Below are 20510 nucleotides of genomic sequence, written 5' to 3'. Positions count from 1 at the left end.
ACTTTATACAATTCGGAAGCAGGCAAACCCTCAATATTTTTGCATAAAGTTCAGGCATATATAATTAAACTTCAGGCATATATAACTTAACTTTAGGCAGTTGTACATAAAGTTCTAACATCTTATGTTTCTCAAATATTCTTCTTTATTTAGTACAATATCAAAAACACTGATAATATGCCAAATTGAGAGTAGTTTATACATTTTTTAAGTTTTTTTAAAAATACCCACTTGATTTATACTTACTCCTCATATCTAAAATTCAAGACCCACAGCTCTTCAAGCTTGCAATAATGGTGATTTTTAGATAGTGATTTAATTTACTTTATGAAATCTTGTATATGAAAGCTTCTAGAAGAAGAAAAAATAAGCTTTTCTAACAACATTCACCTGTTTTAAACTCGTCCATGTTCAAAATTCAAGACCCAAATTTATTCAAACTTATAACAATGGTAATTTTAATGTTGGAAATTCTTAACTGACTATAAATGTAAAGTTCTTAAATAAGTGATTGCGCCTTAAATGGCACTATGCAAATAGGCTGCTTGTGCAATAATTTATTTGAGATTTTTTTCTAGCTCATATTATACGCAATTTGGGCTTTAAAAGTTGTAAAAATCTTTCTTTATTTTTTAAAGATCAAATGTTCCTGTTAGAAAAGAAGATCTCTCTTCGCCTTCATTCATAAGAGGAGTGCATCAATAAAAACTACCCTTCCTTATAGATCGTTGTAGTATAAACTAACTTTTTGCTGGACGTGACAATCAGTTACAGTAGGTAATCTAACGAAAATAAAAATTCTTTTGGAGTCTAAAATAGAAAATTTAAAAAAAAATTATTTGCCCCAGTTTGGCGCTATCTGATAATCTAACCAAATATATGGTTTGAAAAAAAATCTCAACTTATGATTATTGACACCTTGTAGCCAACATTCATATTTTAATTTTAATAATCTATATATATATTAAATAAGAAAGTTTGCCTTCTCATTTAGCCAAGTGGCAAGTTATTAGAAATTCAAGTGGCAACCTATTAAAATTACACCTGGCAACTTAAGATTAAAACTTAATTTTATTAAAATGCAAGTTGTAACAGCTAGATTTTTTGGGCTATCAACTAACTGGGGAATCCCAAATGCATAGGCCTCTATTCTGTAAAATTACTATATTTAATAATAAAATATTACTAAATTATCGTATGAGTAAATTTCGGGATACCAACCTAAATGGGGAATCCCATTTATAACACAAACTGGCGCAATATCCTTTCCTCCACACGAATAACGTGTAATATTAAAGTTGATCTCCTTGATTTTCTCCACACGAATAACGCATAATATTGGGAATTTCAAAAAGCTTAAACCTAAGCCTTTTGATATGTTCCGCAATTTTGTTGGATTGGGATACAGAGGGAGAACGGGAGATATTCAAATGTGAAATTAATTTGACATTTTTAGAAATTCTGATGATTTTTCCGGTCCTTTTTCCTCATCTTTTTTGCCTCTGGATTCTGGAGAGATGTGTCGTTTAGGAGACGACGACATCTAAGACAGATATTTCGGGATAGCAACTAAATGTGGAATCCCAAATGCATAGGCCTCTATTTTATGGATCTTTTTATGGAAAATTTATTTTTCCATACAAATAAATTATTGCATTCCGTATATATCTATATATATAGTAACTCAATTTTTTTGTACTTAATTACTATTTAGGGTTTGTCTTCCGTATATATTTAATATATATATATATATATATATATATATATATATATATATATATATATACGGAATTTGACGGCATTTGACAGACAATCCTCTTATAAAATTTTCTCTAAGAAGAAATATGACGGCATTTGACTATATCAACAATATATCGGGTAACAAGATGAGTTGGAATTTGAAGGTACGAATAGTGAGATTGTGGCACGTTCCAGACCGCGACAAATCAGACAACATCGTCTCCCTTGAATTAATTATTCAAGACGAAAAGGTGCACTCTTTTTTAGTTGCATTTATTTTTTCATAAAAATTTGACTACGATCTCCATCTTCTGCTTTGTACTATGAAATTCATTAGGTTACACATGTATTTAATAAACTGCAATTTTAATTTTTATGATCTAGATGGAGATACCTCGAATACAGCTTTTTCTTATTTAATAATTAGGTGTGAATGATGCTAACTCTTAATCTGCAATTTAGTATTTTATGTGCGAGAACTTTTTTGGAGATCTTAGACAATAAAATATCTAATATTATTGTCTTATGAAAAGTATTTACCATCAAATATGTTGTATGTGTTATTTTGGAAAGGCAAGCATTCACATATTATGTTTTACCCATTGTTGCTTCATTGTTTAATATACTCTGTGACAACATTGTACAACTGAGTATTTGCTGACTCAATATTAATTATGAACTTTTTGTTTCTAGGGCGATCGTATTCATGCGACTGTTGGTCGGTCTCTTATACGTATGTTCAAACCAAAGATAAAAGAATTGGGTTTGTACTTTATGAAGAACTTTGTGGTTGGACCGAATTATACGAAACTTAAATACACGCGGCATAAATTGAAGTAAACATTTACTCATAAGACGATTGTAGAGGAATCAAATGATCATCTTTTTGGTATGAGTATTTTCGACTTAAAACCTTATGAGTATTTGATAAACAAAATTGATGTTGAAGAAAGTGAACTCTTCGGTAAGTATTCAATTCGCAGTTCTTTTATTTGAATGTCTTATCAACTTTGTTCTGATCATTTTTTTAAATTATTAAAGATGTCATTGGAGAGGTTGTAAGTTATGGTGAAGTAGAATCACATAACCAAGGTGATAAGACCAGCACTTATATGAATGTGGAACTTGAAGATCATGAGTAAGATTGCGTCTATGAATTTACCTTGTTAAATATTTTAACATGATTACTTATCGGTGTCTGATTAAGTTGTTATATATTAACATGATTACTTATCGGTGTCTGATTAAGTTATTATATAAATTACACAGGAGGAATAATATCTCGGCAATATTTTGGGGAGAATTCGTTGACCAAATCTTGCCACATTTAGAGGGATCACCCCATCAGCCGGTCATAGTTGTTATGCAGTTGATAAAAGCTCACAAATTTTAAGGTATTTCTATTGTCTTGATGACATGGGATATTTTTTTTTTTTCATGTTAATTTTTTGGTTCAGAAACTAAAGTTATATATAGGCAAATATTCTGTGCGTAATACTTGGCATGCCTCAAAGCTCTGGATTAACCCGGATCTTCCTCAAGCTGTTGATTTTAAGTCCATGTTAGTTATTTGATAAACTAAGTTTATGTGGATACTAAAAAAATAATTGTTTATTGTTAAAACTAATACAACCTTGCGTAAATACAGATTGGCAAGTGTGAATGAAGCTAACTCTTCCAGGACCAGTCAAATACCTTCTCAGCGTAGTTATTCGGTTTCTGATGAGTTAGCTACTGGAACTGTAGAAGTTAAAACTATTAGAGAATTGGTCGACTGCATGGAGGTGATTAATCTATTAAACTCCTTTAGAACAGAACTATTTTATGTTGTGTATGTATAACACTTTCACATCTAAAAATACAATTTATTTTCGTAAATGTGCACATATGTGTTTTTTAGAATCCCTGTTGCATAAGTTTATGAGCACTACACAATCTGAATATAGAAATATCAAAGATAGAAAGCCAAGATTCTTCCCTTTATTAACTTAAGAAGGAAAATATTTCAAAGTGATTAAAAGAATTTAACCTCATAAATTCAATAACTCATTTAAGATGTAAATGCTTAAATGGAAATGCTTAAGATGGTGAAAGCATCTCCTGGAACTCCACTGTTTTGGATTTTCGTCGTCAAAGATGGAAATAATAGTTACAACCAGCAAGTGACGTGCAACTCCAATTGATCAAATTTATAAAGTCTTGTGTTATTCATTTTTATTTTTATTTTTGAACTTTGATGACGTCTACTACTTGTCTTTCACTGAGCTACCACGAAAATGAGGATTTACATTATATTTTCTTGATTTGTAAATCATAATGCTGACACATACTCTCAAATTTATAATGTTATAAAGTGGACACTGAGCAGATATCTACATGTGCACCAACTGATAATTAGTAGAGATAGTAGAGGAAAGCGATGATAAAATATCACTCCTTAAAGAGTAAAAAGCTAAAGGTAGTTCAATTTTTTTTTTTTTGACATAATCTCTGGACAAACATATAAAACTGTTGTCTTTTTGGTAGGACTTTCCATTTGTAAGAGGAAACAATACCACATCATTTGTAACATGTTCATCTAGGACGGCATCAAAACAGAACTCATGCTTCTCCACATCTAGGACAATCAAATTTTCTAGATACATTGCTACAACTTTACTTCTTTTTGGGAACGACACGTTTGGATTGTTGCGACTGTAGTGAATCTGCTACTTGAAAAAGAATGGTCATATTTGGGGTGCAAGAGATGCTCGAAGAAGGTTGATAAAATTGGAAGTAAATTTCACTGCAAGAAATGTGACCGCCTTGATAGTTCTGTCACTCATAGGTTTGATAAGCTTCTCTATTAACTTAAAAAATTAAATAAAACTAAAGTTTCAATTTCTTATTTTAAACGTGTCTTTCAGGTACAAACTTCAAGTCCAAGTAATGGATCGCACTGGTTTTATATCTTTGTTGCTTTGGGATCTTGAAGCAACAAACCTCATTGGGAAGTCTGCTAATGAGTTAAATGAAAGTTCAATTGAGGTATATTTATAAATTTTAATTGTTAGTATATTTTCCCAATAAACGTAAAAAGGTAAATATGATATATTTGCAAAATTATAGCAAAAATTCTAGACATCAAAAACACCATTAAATTTATTAGAACTGACCATTTGTTATATCACTCAAAAGGAAGAGCTCTATTATTTTTTCTTTTGATACCATTCCTACCATAATGAAATTGCATGCTAACGATTTTAGGGATGGTTTCGTAGTTGTATTTTTTTTTGTCGTGTTTTAACACTTCTAACACTAATCCGGTCTTAGACTTCTGGTGCTGTTGATGATTCTTATCCAGTGGAGTTGTATGATATTCTTGACAAAAAACTCCTGTTTAAAGTGACTGTTAAGAGCTCCAACATTAAAGTTCATGCGGAAGTTTATAATGTTATTAAGATCAGCGATGACGATAACCTTATACAACAATATAGCCAATCTCCACAAGATGATACATTCACTGTATGTGATTGTTACTCAAATACTTCATAATATACCAATTTTTCTTTTGATTTTATATAAGGGATTATCAAGTTTAAATTAATTATGTTACTATTTTCTTAATAGGACCCTGATTTTGAGTGTGAACAACACACTGATGCAAACACAACTTTCAAGGTGACTAATTCAAACTTTAGTTGTATAGCTTCTTATATACAATATGGTTCTAATAATTTACTTTTCCTTTGTAGGATTCAATGGCTGATAATGAGATGACTTCTCCTGCAAAGACCCCTGCTAAAAGAAGTAGAGAAGAAGATGGGTCATCTGGAGTAGATGTCGGTGGTAAACTTGCACAATTTGCAAGTAACAAGGTTAAAAAAAGTGATCAAAAAGGAGAAAAATCTATGAATTGAAACATTTATTCCCTTTTAAATAACATTATTCGTTCAAATGCATTAGCAAGTACTTTGGTACAATTTGAAGTAGTTTTGTTGGTATTTTAATTTGGTTTCTACCATTTAGGATCATGATTTAGTATCTGAAATTAGTTCACTCTATGTGATATGAACTTTCTTTATATTAGAAGGGCAACTGCATATTTTTGAAATATTGCATTAATATCGCATGTGAACATTTATGCTATTTGTAACACGGGTATGAGTGAGTTAAAGGAGTAGTAAGGATATATTTTGAGCATGTGAAGTCCCATCGAGATGATTATGGGTGAAAATAGTTGTTTAAAAATCAAGATGGAAAGTGAGGCGCATAAGATTTGACAAAATCGACTAAGTTTGCAAAAGGTCTGTATTCCATCAGTGTTTATTGAAAATGTGTAACAAATTTGGGAAAACTCAAAACATGAAAGTTGTAGGCCTTTGAAATAGATTTCCAAAGATATATTATGGAGTCCGAACGGATCTCTGCGCAAAAAGTTATGTGTATTTTACGGAACAGTACACGCATGCGCGCCTAGTAGCGCGCCCAGTAGCGCGGCCGCGCTAATTTTGAGACAGTGTTACTGCCATTTAGCGCGGTCAGTAGCGCGGGCAAGCCTCCAGTAGCGCGGGCGCCCTAGTGGGGGTCGTTTTAAAGCTATATTTCGTCCCCCACAATCCCAAAACATAAAAACTTGCTCTAGAAAGGGGAACTCTCAAAAACCTAACTCCTTAAGGGTCCTTCCACCGTCCAAGGTAAGTTCTAATGGTGATTCTAAGTTAATTTTAATTTTTCAACATCTTATTAACATGGGTAAACCCTCCATATCATTAGATATTTGATTGGGACATCGTTGTTGAGAGAAGGAACCCTAGAACTCGAATTCAAGGAGATTGAACGTCAAAAAGGTAATATCTTCACCCTCTAATTGATTCTAGTAATGGTTTGATGATTATAAACCCTAGTGCATGAGATATGAGTTGATGGGTTTGATAGAAAAGCATGAACGATTATAGGGTTGGGGTGTTGAGTGTTGATTATTGGTTAAGAGTGTTGTTTACTTTATGGGTGATGAAAAATAATGTTGATTATAACCATTTGAGACTTTAGAATTTATCTAGGATCAAGAGAATGACTTGTTAGGTATAGAAACACCATTAATAAGGACCATGAAGCTTTATGTCACCAAGTGTTTGAGAAAATGTTTAAGTGACTAAAACATGAGAATTTATGCTAATATGGAATCCCTTTGACTTGTATTGATATAGATTGAAGTTGAAAGGTTTGGCGAAGGTTGTATTACACTCAAGAGCAGGAAGTTAAGGTATGTGAGGCTAACTCTCTATGTTTGGGAATTTTAATGATTCTCCCTACACTACGTTTCTTTTACGACGTATCAATTGCCTCAGAAATATAGTTAAGCCTAGTTCCTTGAATAGTTGTAGAACTTCTATTCCCTAGCTTCATAACTCGTTCATGACTTTCATTCTGAACGTTGTGAGCTCAGTTCGTATTCAATATAGACTTGGGTTTGATTCCCCAAAGTCTCAGTATAGCTTACTCAGCATGTCATAAACAGTTGCAGTTTCAATGTTCATAACCAGTTCAAGAATACATGTCTCATTCTAGTCCTATTCAGTATTCCAGTATTATGTAATTCAGTAGAATTCAGTATTCCAGTATTATGTAATTCAGTAGAACTCAGTATGCCAGTATTATGTAACTCAGTATCATTCAGTATTCCAGTATAATGTAACTCAGTGTGATCCAGTATTCCAGTATCATATAACTCAGCGTGATTCAGTATTTCACTATTATGTACTGTAGTATGGTTCTCAGTTCCTGATTTTAAATCCCTGAATGTTGAACACCTATATTTGGGCCTGAGGCCGCAGCTAATGCTTTATGCATCTTTGGGCCTGAGGCCGCAGTTTATGCTTTATGCATTTTGGACCTGAAGTCGCAGTTATGTATACGTATACTTGGGCCCGAGGCTGCAACTTGCACACACACACACACATATATTGGGCCTGAGGCCGCAGTTTAATATTCAGATAAATAGGTTGTTCATCATTTAGAAGAGGGAGTATTCATATCCTTACTTCCTTTATTCAGTTCAGTTATCAGTTATCAGTTCAGTTATCAGTTATCAGTTATCTTTTCAATTATCAGTTCAGTTATCAGTTATCAGNCTTGCTCTAGAAAGGGGAACTCTCAAAAACCTAACTCCTTAAGGGTCCTTCCACCACCCAAGGTAAGTTCTAATGGTGATTCTAAGTTAATTTCAATTTTCCAACATCTTATTAACATGGGTAAACCCTCCATATCATTAGATATTCGATTGGGACATCGTTGTTGAGAGAAGGAACCCTAGAACTCGAATTCAATGGGGATTGAACTTCGAAAAGGTAATGTCTTCACCCTGTAATTGATTCTAGTATTGGTTTAATGACTATAAACCCTAGTGCATGAGATATGAGTTGATGGGTTTGATAGAAAAGCATGAACGATTATAGGGTTGGGGTGTTGATTATTGATTAAAGATATCATTTATCTTATGGGTGATAAAGAAGGGTATTGAACATATCAATTTGATGCTTTAGAATTTATCTAGGAACAAGAGAATGGGTCATTGGGTGTAGAGACACCATTAATAAGGACTATGAAGCTTTATTTTCACCAAGTGTTTGATAAGATGCTTAAGTGACCAAAACATGAGAATCATTGCTAATATGGAATCCCTCTGACTTGTATTGATTTAGATTAAAGTTGAAAGGGTTGACAAACGTTGTATTATGCTCAAGAGCAGGAAGTTAAGGTATGTGAGGCTAACTCTCTATGTTTGGGAATGTTAATGATTCTCCCTACATTACGTTTCTTTTACGACGTTGCTAATTGCCTCAGAAATATAGTTAAGCCTAGTTCCTTGAATAGTTGCAGAACTTCTATTCTCTAGCTTCATAACTCGTTCATGACTTTCATTCTGAATGTTGTGAGCTCAGTGCTTATTCAATATAGACTTGGGTTTGATGCCCCCGAGTCTTAGTATAGATTGCTCAGTATGCCATAAACAGTTGAAGTTTCAATGTTCATAATCAGTTCAAGAATACATGTCTCATTCTAGTCCCATTCAGTATTCCAGTATTATGTAACTCAATGTGATGTGATCCAGTATTCCAATATTATGTAACTCAGTGTGATCCAATATTCCAGTATTATGTAACTCAGTGTGATCCAGTATTCCAGTATCATGTAACTCAGTGTGATTCAGTATTTCATTATCATGTACGGCAGTTTGATTCTCATTTCCTGAATGTTGAACACCTGTATTTGGGCCTGAGGCCGCAGTTTATGCTTTATGCATCTTTGGGCCTGAGGCCACAATTTATGCTTTATGTATTTTGGACCCGAGGTCGCAGTTATGTATACGTATACTTGGGCCCGACGCCGCAGCTTGTGCACATATATATATATATATATATATATATATATATATATATATATATATATATATATATATATATATATATATATTGGGCCTGAGGCCGCAGTTTAATATTCAGATAAACATGTTGTTCATCATTCAGAAGAGGGAGTATTAATATCCTTACTTCCTTTATTCAGTTCAGTTATCAGTTATCTTTTCAATTATCAGTTCAGTTATCAGTTATCAGTTATCTTTTCGGTTATCAGTTCAGTTATCAGTTATCAGTTATCTTTTCGGTTATCAGCTTAGTTTCAGTTCCAGCATTATAATTCTTTCTTTTAGTTGCTTTACATACCAGTACAATTCAAATGTACTGACGTCCCTTTTGCCTGGGGCCTGCATCTCACGATGCAGGTAATGATTTACAGGTTGAAGATTCAGAGCGCTAGGATTCTCGTACCAGCTGTTTGGTGATCCCCAGTTCTTTCGGGGCATTATCATTACTTTACAGTCTTTCAGTATTTACAGATAGTTAGTGCTTTCAGTACTTCAATAGAGGCTTTATAGACTAGAGTAACAGTTAGACAGAGTCTCAGGCTTTTCATGTTAAGCCATGTTGGCTACAAATATATTTCAGAATTGTATTAGTATTTGCGCACTTTGATTTATGTCATCCAGACTTTCAGTATATCAGCATGTGTTAGTTTATCTTCCGCATTCAGTATGTTATGATACCACATGTTGATTCAGCCAGCCAATTGGTTCGCTCGGTCACATGTAGTCAGGCACCGAGTGCCGTGTTACGTCCAGGCCCAGGTTCGGGGCGTGACACTATTATATCATCAAAGAATGACGAGAAGGAACTTACGAATGTTATATGTGAGTTAAGTGAATGAATCAGGTGCTGAATAAGTGTCTTTGTGTAGTTAAGGCTTCTTTATCTACTTGAGTTTGTCTGACTTCAAACTTCTGATATATATTTTATGTATCAGATATTGAAGTCCAACAAAATGGGACAGCATCCCCAGTATAGTAAAATAGAAAAAGGTTTATAAAGTGTAACCTTTATGTATGGGATCTTGAAATCCCATTGTGATGTACATTGTTTGAATCTGATGAACATCTCGATAAACCCTGTAGATACTTCATGTAGTTTGGATGGGGGTAAAATCTGAAAGGCTTGCTCCAGCTCCTCCGGCAGCACCGTGTATAGTTCCATTCAAGACGCCCTTATACAAGTGTTTCTCATTATTTGTACAAATATTCTGCAGTAAACATCATGGAGGGTTATCTTTGCAACAGTCAAATATATATATATATATAAAATTCAAATGAGCAAATAATCAAGAGCAATATTATCATGATAATATATTTTTTTTACAATCCGCGCATCACGCGAATACGTATACTAGTAATATAATATATATATATATATATATATATATATATATATATATATATATATATATATATATATATATATATATATAACAGAGACTTAATAGGTCTAACTAACACATAAATGAAAATTTTAAAAAGAAAAGTTTCACGAATCTTCTAGTAATCTCCGAACACGTGGAAGTTTTTACGTGTGAAGCCCTTAGTCGTCTGCCAAATACACCTCTCATATTATCAATCATCACCCGTTCGATATACCAAGCGAACGGTTCAGATCTATCCAACCGTAAAACGAATCTGATTGGCTCTTACATTATGTCTGTCAATTCTGATTGGACCACGTCATCAAATATGACATGCATGAAATCAATCAGCTACAAGTACGTGCATGATGAAATGGCAGCAACTCATTGGCTACTATGCCCACTTCTCTTATATCTGATTGGTCCACGTCATCATCCCTGACACGTTCGTCAATTCAAAAGGAAGAGCAACCTTCCTTCTAAAGTTCTAATTCCGTAAAAGAAGGTTGCAGAGACAGAGACTGGCAACTATATATAGCCGGGCCTTCAATTGCTGAACCTGAAAATCCAAAACTGTCTGTTTCTTTGATCAGAGAGAGAAGAAGAGAAACGATTCAACGACGAAGATATTGTTCAGAGGCAGTGTTTTGTAGAAAGAGGAGTCCTTGTGGATCTACGAGCTATGGCTGGTGCGTGGAAAAGACGCGCATCCTTGATCGTTTTCGCAATCGTCCTCTTCGGTAAGCATCTCTTTTCCTTTTATATTTTTATAAAATGTTCAGTTTAAATTTGAGCTTGCTACGAAAAAAATTGCTGTGTTTAACATGTTTTTGAGCGATTATGAAATGAGGAGAATTGAACCGATTGACACAACATTATACTGATTTACTTCTCCATGTGTTGGAGGTAGTTAGTTTTGATATGATTATACTTCGGTTCTCAGATCTGCTACCTGTTTAGTTATTTATTTATATTTGTTCCTATAAAGCCATCCAGATTTAAGAGATTTTCAATTTTCAGTTCTGGTTCTCTTCCACTTTTTGGGCAATTGTAACTTGTTAAGCGCTTGTAGTAGTGCCATAGGGTTATTCATTTAAATTGTTATTGTGTAAATAGCAAGGATATACTTGAACAATTATGTAATGGTAAATTATATCGTAATACTAACAATGCTACGTCAGATATACAAAGAACAGAGAACGTAGCAACTAGGTGAACAATAAAATATATTGAAGTAGTTAAACAATTTTTAATTGTACATCAATTTTTTGTCCCAGCAATGTCCATGAAGTTGTTTGATCTCTGCAAATTCTTTTCCTTTTCCGAAAGTTTTGCCAATTCAAAAAGTAATAATTGTACACCTACAAAGTCATTTACAATGCACTAATCTGGTCGTTTTGGGTTTGTCATCAACAGGGAGCTTGTTCGCATTTTCTATAGCTAAAGAAGAAGCTACCAAGTTAGGAACAGTTATTGGTATAGATCTTGGAACAACTTACTCATGTGTTGGTGTCTACAAGAATGGACATGTTGAAATCATAGCAAACGACCAAGGTAATCGTATCACCCCTTCATGGGTAGCCTTCACTGATGGTGAGAGGCTGATTGGTGAAGCAGCTAAAAATCAGGCTGCTGTTAATCCTGAGAGGACCATATTTGACGTCAAAAGACTTATCGGGAGAAAGTAAGACATTGTGTTCTTTAGCATTTTATTTCCTGTGGAAGTCTGCTTGAGATAGTTTTGATAATGACTCTTGACTTATCTCTGTTGATAGGTTTGATGACAAAGAAGTACAAAGGGACAAGAAACTTGTTCCATATGAGATTGTTAACAAGGATGGGAAACCATATATCCAAGTTAAGATCAAAGATGGGGAGACTAAGGTCTTCAGTCCTGAGGAGATCAGTGCTATGATTCTGACCAAGATGAAAGAAACAGCAGAAGCTTACCTTGGAAAGAAAATCAAGGATGCAGTTGTCACAGTTCCAGGTATCATCAAAAGTTTCCTATTTCAGATAGTTTGTAACTTGTTCTAAATTTTGGTGTCATACAATTGCTGAGCTTATTATGTCTATCTTTTTTGGTATCTGCAGCATATTTCAATGATGCCCAGAGGCAGGCCACTAAGGATGCCGGTGTTATTGCTGGTTTGAACGTGGCAAGAATCATTAATGAACCAACTGCAGCTGCCATTGCCTATGGATTAGATAAGAAAGGTGGTGAAAAGAACATCTTGGTCTTTGACCTTGGTGGTGGTACATTTGATGTTAGTATCCTCACTATTGACAATGGTGTTTTTGAGGTTCTTGCCACAAATGGAGACACTCATCTAGGAGGTAATAACCTATTGATTAATTCCTTTGTACACTTCCCTCTACATTCTATATATATCTTGGGAAATAATGCTAGATTCTTTTCTTTTACTAACAAATTAGTTTGAAAACGATAGTGCCAGCCGAGGAATTTTAAAGTTTTAAAAAGAGTTAAATAACATTCATCTTCCGATCAGTCTCATTCACAAGTTACTTTATATATCTATTGTTTCTTGCAGGAGAGGATTTTGACCAGAGGATTATGGAGTACTTCATTAAATTGATAAAGAAGAAGCATGGAAAGGACATCAGCAAGGATAACAGGGCTTTGGGGAAGCTCAGGAGAGAAGCTGAGCGTGCCAAGAGAGCACTGAGCAGTCAGCATCAAGTCAGGGTTGAGATTGAATCTCTCTTCGATGGTGTAGATTTCTCTGAACCACTTACTCGGGCTCGTTTTGAGGAGCTGAACAACGATTTATTCAGGAAGACAATGGGTCCTGTTAAGAAGGCTATGGAGGATGCTGGACTAGAAAAGAACCAGATTGACGAAATTGTTTTGGTTGGTGGAAGTACCAGGATTCCTAAAGTTCAACAGCTTTTGAAAGATTATTTTGATGGCAAGGAGCCCAACAAGGGTGTCAACCCCGACGAAGCAGTTGCTTATGGTGCAGCTGTACAAGGAGGAATCTTGAGTGGAGAGGGAGGTGATGAAACCAAAGGTACTGCTTCGTCCGGACTTATTTCAGCCATTTGATACTGGAGAGTTTTCTTTGGCAAAAAAACTAACATTTTCTTTTGAATTTTAACCAGATATTCTTCTACTGGATGTTGCTCCACTGACTCTTGGTATTGAAACGGTTGGAGGAGTGATGACAAAGTTGATCCCAAGAAACACCGTTATTCCTACTAAGAAATCTCAAGTCTTCACCACTTACCAGGATCAGCAGACAACAGTCACAATTTCGGTAAGACTTCAAAGTATTTTCCTAATTAGATGAATGTGTTGTGCTAAACCCAAGAAGAAGATTAATTATTATTTATGGCTCTTCTGACTTGAAATTTCTCACCTCCAGGTCTTTGAAGGTGAACGCAGTCTCACAAAGGACTGCAGGCTACTTGGAAAATTCGACTTAACTGGAATAGCTCCAGCTCCAAGGTACTTATTCCAACTGCTTTTGATAAGAACATTTCATGAGTTGCTTTTGCCTGCTTTGACTATAATTTCTTTTTTTGCTTCTATAGAGGAACTCCTCAAATTGAAGTTACATTTGAGGTTGATGCCAACGGTATCCTCAATGTGAAAGCTGAAGATAAAGCCTCTGGAAAGTCAGAGAAGATCACCATTACCAATGATAAGGGTCGCTTGAGTCAAGAAGAAATTGAACGTATGGTCAAGGAGGCCGAGGAGTTTGCTGAGGAGGACAAGAAGGTGAAAGAAAGAATTGACGCGCGGAACAGCCTGGAGACTTACGTGTACAACATGAGGAACCAAATCAATGACAAGGACAAACTTGCAGACAAGTTAGAGTCTGATGAGAAGGAGAAGATTGAAACCGCCACAAAAGAAGCACTTGAATGGTTGGACGACAACCAGAGCGCTGAGAAGGAGGATTATGATGAAAAACTGAAAGAAGTGGAGGCTGTGTGCAACCCAATTATCACGGCTGTGTATCAGAGATCTGGTGGAGCCCCAGGAGGTGCCAGTGAGGAATCCAACGAGGATGATGATTCACATGACGAGCTGTAATAGATTTGTAGGTTATAGTTTCCTGTTGCCAAATAGACACTTTTGATGATTTCTTTACGTAATTTCACCATATGGAGGGTGGAGCGTAGAACAACTCGGAAGAAACCATGGGTAAAGGACGTAATGTTGCTCTAGTATCTTGCCTATTGTTCATTTTTTCGTACACCTGTACAGAGACGTAAATCAATTCAGAGTTCAAATTTCTTGTATTTATTCTGGTGTTATGTGACTTGATTTTGAATTTCTGCTGCCAAGCACTGAGTTTGATTTTAATGGTCAAAATTTAAATCTTCCACTGTTAAGCGTTTGAGAAGGCTACCCGCCTAGCGTTTGTTCTTTTTTCAAACGGGATTTCAAGGGAAAGTGGTAAAAGGATATATCGGGTATTGACAAGCATTGGAGTTAAGGGAAGTGATAAAAGGATGACATAACATATCGGGTATATAGGAGTTAAAAATTATATATATATTCAGAGTTGAACCAGTACGTTACTTCTATCTGGGACCAGCGTTTCAAGTGAGTACACTTTAACTACCTAAGAAGACGTCAGATGCCAATGCTTCAAGTTAAGTCAGAACAATGGCTATTGACTCAAATGTGCTCATTTTTCTAGCCGCATTGGATATTCAATCAGCGCAACCAGTATTGGATATTCATTCATTCTGCACATGATGAATTGACAAAGCGCTGAAGTCGTAATGGTGAGTTATTTGTACATAACAAGTATCTTCATCGCAACCAGCTAATATAATTGATACTCCTATTTTAGCTTTCACTTTCCAATTAGAAACAATGTTACCCTGACATTCAGAATGGTAAGCAACCAATGTAGTAACCCAAAAAGCAAAAGAAAGGATCCTTTTTATGTCCGGTGACTCCTTTTTTGAAGTGGCAATCTCTTTGCTCCACACCATCACAGAAGCTCAAAAGATAGTACTAAAATCTAGAAGAGAAAATCCCTTCATTTAAGATGAGAAATAGGTACATAAGCATCTACACCAGTAACATGATCTATCAGCAGAAGGAGAAAAGAACAAGATATGCTGTACGTTAGTTGTGAGTAGTGGCCTGCTGCAACCAAGCCCAGTGCAACTCGCAGACATCTCGAGGGCAGTCACCATCATTATCCTTAATCTCCACATTAGCACCATGCTTTACGAGAAACTCAGCAATATCTTCCCTTTCACAAACAGCAGCATAATGTAGTGCTGTCTGGCCCTCAAGATCCTTCAATGATCAAAAAAAAAAAAGAATTTGTAATTCAATGTATATCACAAGCAGGAAAACTAGAAGCACCCACAGACATTGGAAAACAATGGAAGAATTACGAGGCCCAACGCTTAAAACCAAGTTCGACAAACTCCCAAGTCCAACCTTCAACTAAAAAAATCGCAGCACTGGGGAAGCAAGCTTCGGACCAAGACCACCTTGCTTTAGCTCTCTATGACAGTTCCCCTGGCTAAGAATTATAGCATTTAAACCCATTTAATTATGTTTTGAGTGATTTTAGGGTTTCAGGTGAATATTTGTGTTTCTTGTACTGCACTTGTGTTTTGAGTACATTAGGTTTCCTTTAACACACAGGACACACTTAAGTTTGCTAGATATAAGGGTTTTGGTTAAACCTTCTGCCTAACATGTATTTGAGTATATTTTAGCACACTTTTGGTCTCATCTTGCCTTTTTTATTTATTTATTGAATCTATTGACCTCATCTTGCTTTGTGATTACATGATCACATAATGCAATTTTAAAACTCACTAGGTTTAGTAAAGCCTTCAGCATGGTACTCTTGTTTACTCTCTCTGCAAATCTTGCATCTATGTTGTTCTTTGCCTCTCTTTTAGTCCCAACATAATGACAAATTCTCAAAACACAGTATATTGAAGAGTGTGTGTGTGTGTGTGTGTGTGTGTGTGTGTGTGAGAGAGAGAGAGAGAGAGAGGGCGAATAAACAAGAAAATTACAGCTTCATCAAGTAAGGTTATGGCTCTTAAGACTTTCAAGTGAAAAAAACCATGCAACAAAGTACAAGCCCGAGAAAGTATAATTATAACTAATCACAGAACCGAAACAAGATCAGGGGTTGTCACAATGCAAAATTATATGTACCTTGGCGTTTACATCGGCATTCCTGCTTAAAAGCAATTTAGTGATGCTGAGATGACCACGATCTACAGCCCAGTGCAAGGGGGCACGACCCTCACTGTCTGGAATCATGTCAAGAAACAACTTTTAGTCAGGAGGAACATCAAATAAACGAAAAAGAGCAAAAACTGTGCTACAAGTTCCAGGCAGACATCATTCAAGAAGCTCCAGGGTCTCGAGTCACACTAGACCACCCTAAACATTCTATCAGCTCTCCACCCTATTCTTTTTCTTCTTGGTATGAACACAAGAGAATCATCTTAGTTCAATGAAAATTGACCCATCCTCGGAGTTGATTATTAGTTAAAAAACATAAGCAAAGCAAATACTAGTGAACCAAACATATCAACATTAAAACAACATAACTGAACTTCACAAGAATTGATTTATCACATTGAGAACCAACCTTTCACATTCACAGGAACACCACTCTCAATGCACTTAAGCAAGTTCTCCTCGTCCCCTTCTCTGGCAAAGGCATGAATTGCATCCAATTTTCTGCAAAGAGAATAGAGAGTATGTGAAGCATTATAATTATTATAAAATAGACACATATAGATAAAAGACAAGAAAGAGAGAAAGTTACACAACTTGAAAATGACCAACAAAGTACAGCTTGTTCAAAAGTTCATCCCTCAGATAAACAAGAAAAGCGTAGTTAAATAAGGAAGCTTATCTAAGACTTGTTAAGACAGACAGATTAGATGCTGCTTATTGTTAGCACCATTGCCTCCTAGTGTAGGAAAAATAAAATAAGAATGAAACTATAATACAAAATAACCTCTATAAACTCGCCAGAACCACAGAGTTGAATTCCAAAGAATGTTTCTGCTTTTTGATGCCAAGATAAACTAGTTATAGACTACATAGCAGTCGTTGCAGAGACCGTCCTTCTCACATAGAACGAACGGCGACAACAAATAAAAGAACCACACAGTATCCAGCCCCATTTTACAAAAGGCCAAAAGAACAATTCCTCGGTTAAAGTTCAACTACCAAGCCAAATAGTAAAAGGTCTTCAGGCTTAGAACTCACAATAAAGTTTGATTGATTCGACCAAAGTCTGGAAGATTTTCCTTTGACATTACAGCAATTATAGGGTTAACTATTAAGGGGAGGGGTAGGAAATAAAAAAGGAACAGAACCATCGATACTTATACTACCATTTAATTTCTAGTTTTTCCCCTCTCTTCCCCCAGTGTGATAGTAATCCATACACTTACTAGAAGAATATGAATTCCTTAGTCTTTGTTAGGAGAAAGTGTGAGTTCAATATTTAGGTAAACTTGGGTCCTACAAAAGTTTTAGAGTTATATAACATGTATCAGAACTTTTCTTTTAAAAAAAAGTGCAACACTTAAATGGGATGGGTCGAAATAGCAAGGGATAATTTTTTGGGACTGAGTACATGATTTCCGAAAGGGGCACATTCAAATTGTCATGCAAATCACATTTTAAAGAAAAAACTCCACTTAGACTGCAAAAGCTTGGGTTCACACAAGTTAAAGAACCTTACAACTCGTTTCCGGATTCCTCCTCATCGATGAAGGTACTGAAAACAGGTCCCATTGGTCCTCTAGAATCTGCATTACGTGCAACACTACTTTCTTCGTCCTTCTTTTTCTATTCGAGCATGTTGAGGAGGCCAAACAGCAATAAGAAGACAGTGGGGAGAAGAAAAGGAGTAGAACATCCATTTAGTCCAGGAAAAAAAGACATGATCGATTGCTATTAATAACAAAGATGTGTGTCTTACAGTTTCAGACCCAGAAAGCCAGGAAGGATATAACTCAGTCACGATATCAAGATACTTCTCCATGGCTTCTTCAGGAGGCATGGCACCCAATTTCTGCCATGCTTGCCTAATACATGATCAAAGCAAACCTTATCATCAGTCATGCAAGAAAGACCAACCAAAATATACTACTAATAACTTGGAAAACATTTTATCTATAGTAAGACACTTAGGAAACAAATTAAGAGGATATAAAGCATTCATTTTGAAGTGATGGGCTATACGGAAAATTATATAAAAGCCAGTATAGTTAAAAAAAGTCTTACACATCCTTGAAGCAGGATTATGTCATGAAAGATGCCACAAGCAACTTTATTCAAAACAACACTGTCAATGCAATCCGAACAATTTGTTTTCAAGCGAAGTAATACATTCAGTAAAGTCCTCAGGAACTTCAACTTCCCTCATCCTTATTATCATCCTATTGTTTATCATAGCTAGCAGTAAATTTTTGTACATCAATTTCATAAACTTTGATATCTCATAATATTCCAACAAGGAGACAATAGCCTTCAATTGCTTACCTAATAAGCCTTAGCACAATATGATTCACTATACTTTAAGTTACTTTAGCAACTTCTAAGAGTATATTCTTGCACTGGTAATTAAGCATCAGTATCTAGTCTTAGTACTCCTATCAAGGTGTAATTCTGTTTAAAAAACTCAAACTACTTAATTTGCTAATCACATGTATCATAGGAGTTTACTATTTGAGCTATTTTTCCTTCATTAAGCTAACAAAAATATGTAACATGATAATTTATATAGAGCCAATGTTTTCAAAAGCAAAAACCGCAAAAGAGCGACAAGGTCCATGAGGCTTGAGGCGAAAAGCGAGAAGTAAAGTGCAAGCTTCTTTGAAGTGAAAGTACTATAAATATCAACTTGCAATTAAAATAACTAATTTCAGTATCAATATATAAAGATGCAGACATTATTCCAACTCCTCAAAGACGAGATTCAACCAACTTCTTGTTCAGTTGCAGGTCACTGTTGAAGCACATGGCTTCACCCGTGAAGCTATAACCCCTCGCTTCACATGCTTTAAGCACCAAATGATAGCTTTTAAAACAATGTCTATATCTAAAGCAGAGTATCAGATTTATCAACAAATGCATCACACTATCTGCGCAGATATAACAGTTATAAAGAACTTCTACATCCGAACGATCAAGCAAATGACAAGCTCATTTAAGACAATAATAAACGTCTAGAGTACTTAACATCAAGACAGCAAAAAGGATTAGAGGCGGATATTTCCAGAGCATTACCACTTGGCACGAGCAGTCATTTTGAGAGCGGATGGCTGTGGAGCAGTGCAAGGTCCCTCAGTCGCAATCTTATAAAGCCCATAGAGCTGCAATTGCACCTCATTTGATACCTTTTGCGACCGATCAGCTGCCGTAGCAGCCACGAAAGCTGTCGCGGCACTAAACGCCTCATCCAACTCAGTACTCTCTACACCTTCCCAATCATCGTCGCTTTCTTCGCCGCCGCTACTCACCGAGCTCCCGTTTAAACCGCCGTCGTTACTCTGAATTAGCGGCTCAGTAGTAGTATCCTCCGATTGAATGTTCGGTTCGACTTCGTAGGAATCGCCACGCGTAATACGAAGATTCTCGTCGCGGAAAGCGAAGATAATAGAGAAAAGCTTGGCGAGGAGGAAAGAGAAAATAACGCCGAAGATCACCGACTGCAGATACTGCTGCCAATCGGCCATGAGTATTTGAAGAAGAATACAAAACCCTAGATCGTCGGAAAATATTATTACTAGGAGAGAAATAGTATAAGAGGGAGTGAAAGAAGAAAAAGGACGGAAAGGATAGTGGAGATTGAGGGCTCGAAAATGAAAATGCAGAAAGTTGTTGTTATCGGGGTCGTTATATATATGGACAGAGCATGTGAGACGAATCTCGGATCGGGATTCATATATACACTCGTTATTAATTTGTGTTTCTCCTTTATGTGCCCATTAAAACAACTGTTGAACAATTGTCC

The 20510-nt window shown here is 35.7% G+C and overlaps 3 protein-coding genes across 3 annotated transcripts; 2 read left to right on the top strand and 1 right to left on the bottom strand.

Moving 5' to 3' along the window:
- Positions 1 to 2680: 2680 nt before the first annotated feature.
- On the top strand, positions 2681 to 5639 carry LOC109217820. The gene is made up of 8 exons (XM_019382092.1): positions 2681 to 2704; positions 3198 to 3301; positions 3389 to 3524; positions 3825 to 3907; positions 4647 to 4767; positions 5053 to 5244; positions 5350 to 5400; positions 5475 to 5639. The coding sequence occupies exons 1-8, from the start codon at positions 2681 to 2683 to the stop codon at positions 5637 to 5639; spliced, it is 876 nt and encodes a 291-aa protein (XP_019237637.1).
- A 5445-nt stretch (positions 5640 to 11084) lies between these two features.
- LOC109217823 (luminal-binding protein 5) lies at positions 11085 to 14810 on the top strand. The gene is made up of 8 exons (XM_019382095.1): positions 11085 to 11249; positions 11926 to 12193; positions 12285 to 12499; positions 12604 to 12846; positions 13062 to 13541; positions 13633 to 13787; positions 13896 to 13978; positions 14065 to 14810. Exons 1-8 carry the CDS (start codon positions 11192 to 11194, stop codon positions 14567 to 14569), a joined length of 2007 nt encoding a protein of 668 aa, XP_019237640.1. The 5' UTR covers positions 11085 to 11191; the 3' UTR covers positions 14570 to 14810.
- Positions 14811 to 15312: 502 nt separating this feature from the next.
- On the bottom strand, positions 15313 to 20510 carry LOC109217824 (acyl-CoA-binding domain-containing protein 1). Its single transcript, XM_019382096.1, has 6 exons — positions 19784 to 20510; positions 18474 to 18579; positions 18234 to 18340; positions 17124 to 17215; positions 16682 to 16779; positions 15313 to 15796 (listed from the first exon to the last, which is right to left on the bottom strand). Exons 1-6 carry the CDS (start codon positions 20230 to 20232, stop codon positions 15620 to 15622), a joined length of 1029 nt encoding a protein of 342 aa, XP_019237641.1. The 5' UTR covers positions 20233 to 20510; the 3' UTR covers positions 15313 to 15619.

Source organism: Nicotiana attenuata, unplaced genomic scaffold (genome assembly GCF_001879085.1).
Source record: "Nicotiana attenuata strain UT unplaced genomic scaffold, NIATTr2, whole genome shotgun sequence".
In the NCBI taxonomy this organism is placed as follows: Eukaryota; Viridiplantae; Streptophyta; class Magnoliopsida; order Solanales; family Solanaceae; genus Nicotiana; species Nicotiana attenuata.
Note: the sequence above shows the minus strand (reverse complement) of the source record. Positions and strands in the feature narration are given on the sequence as shown.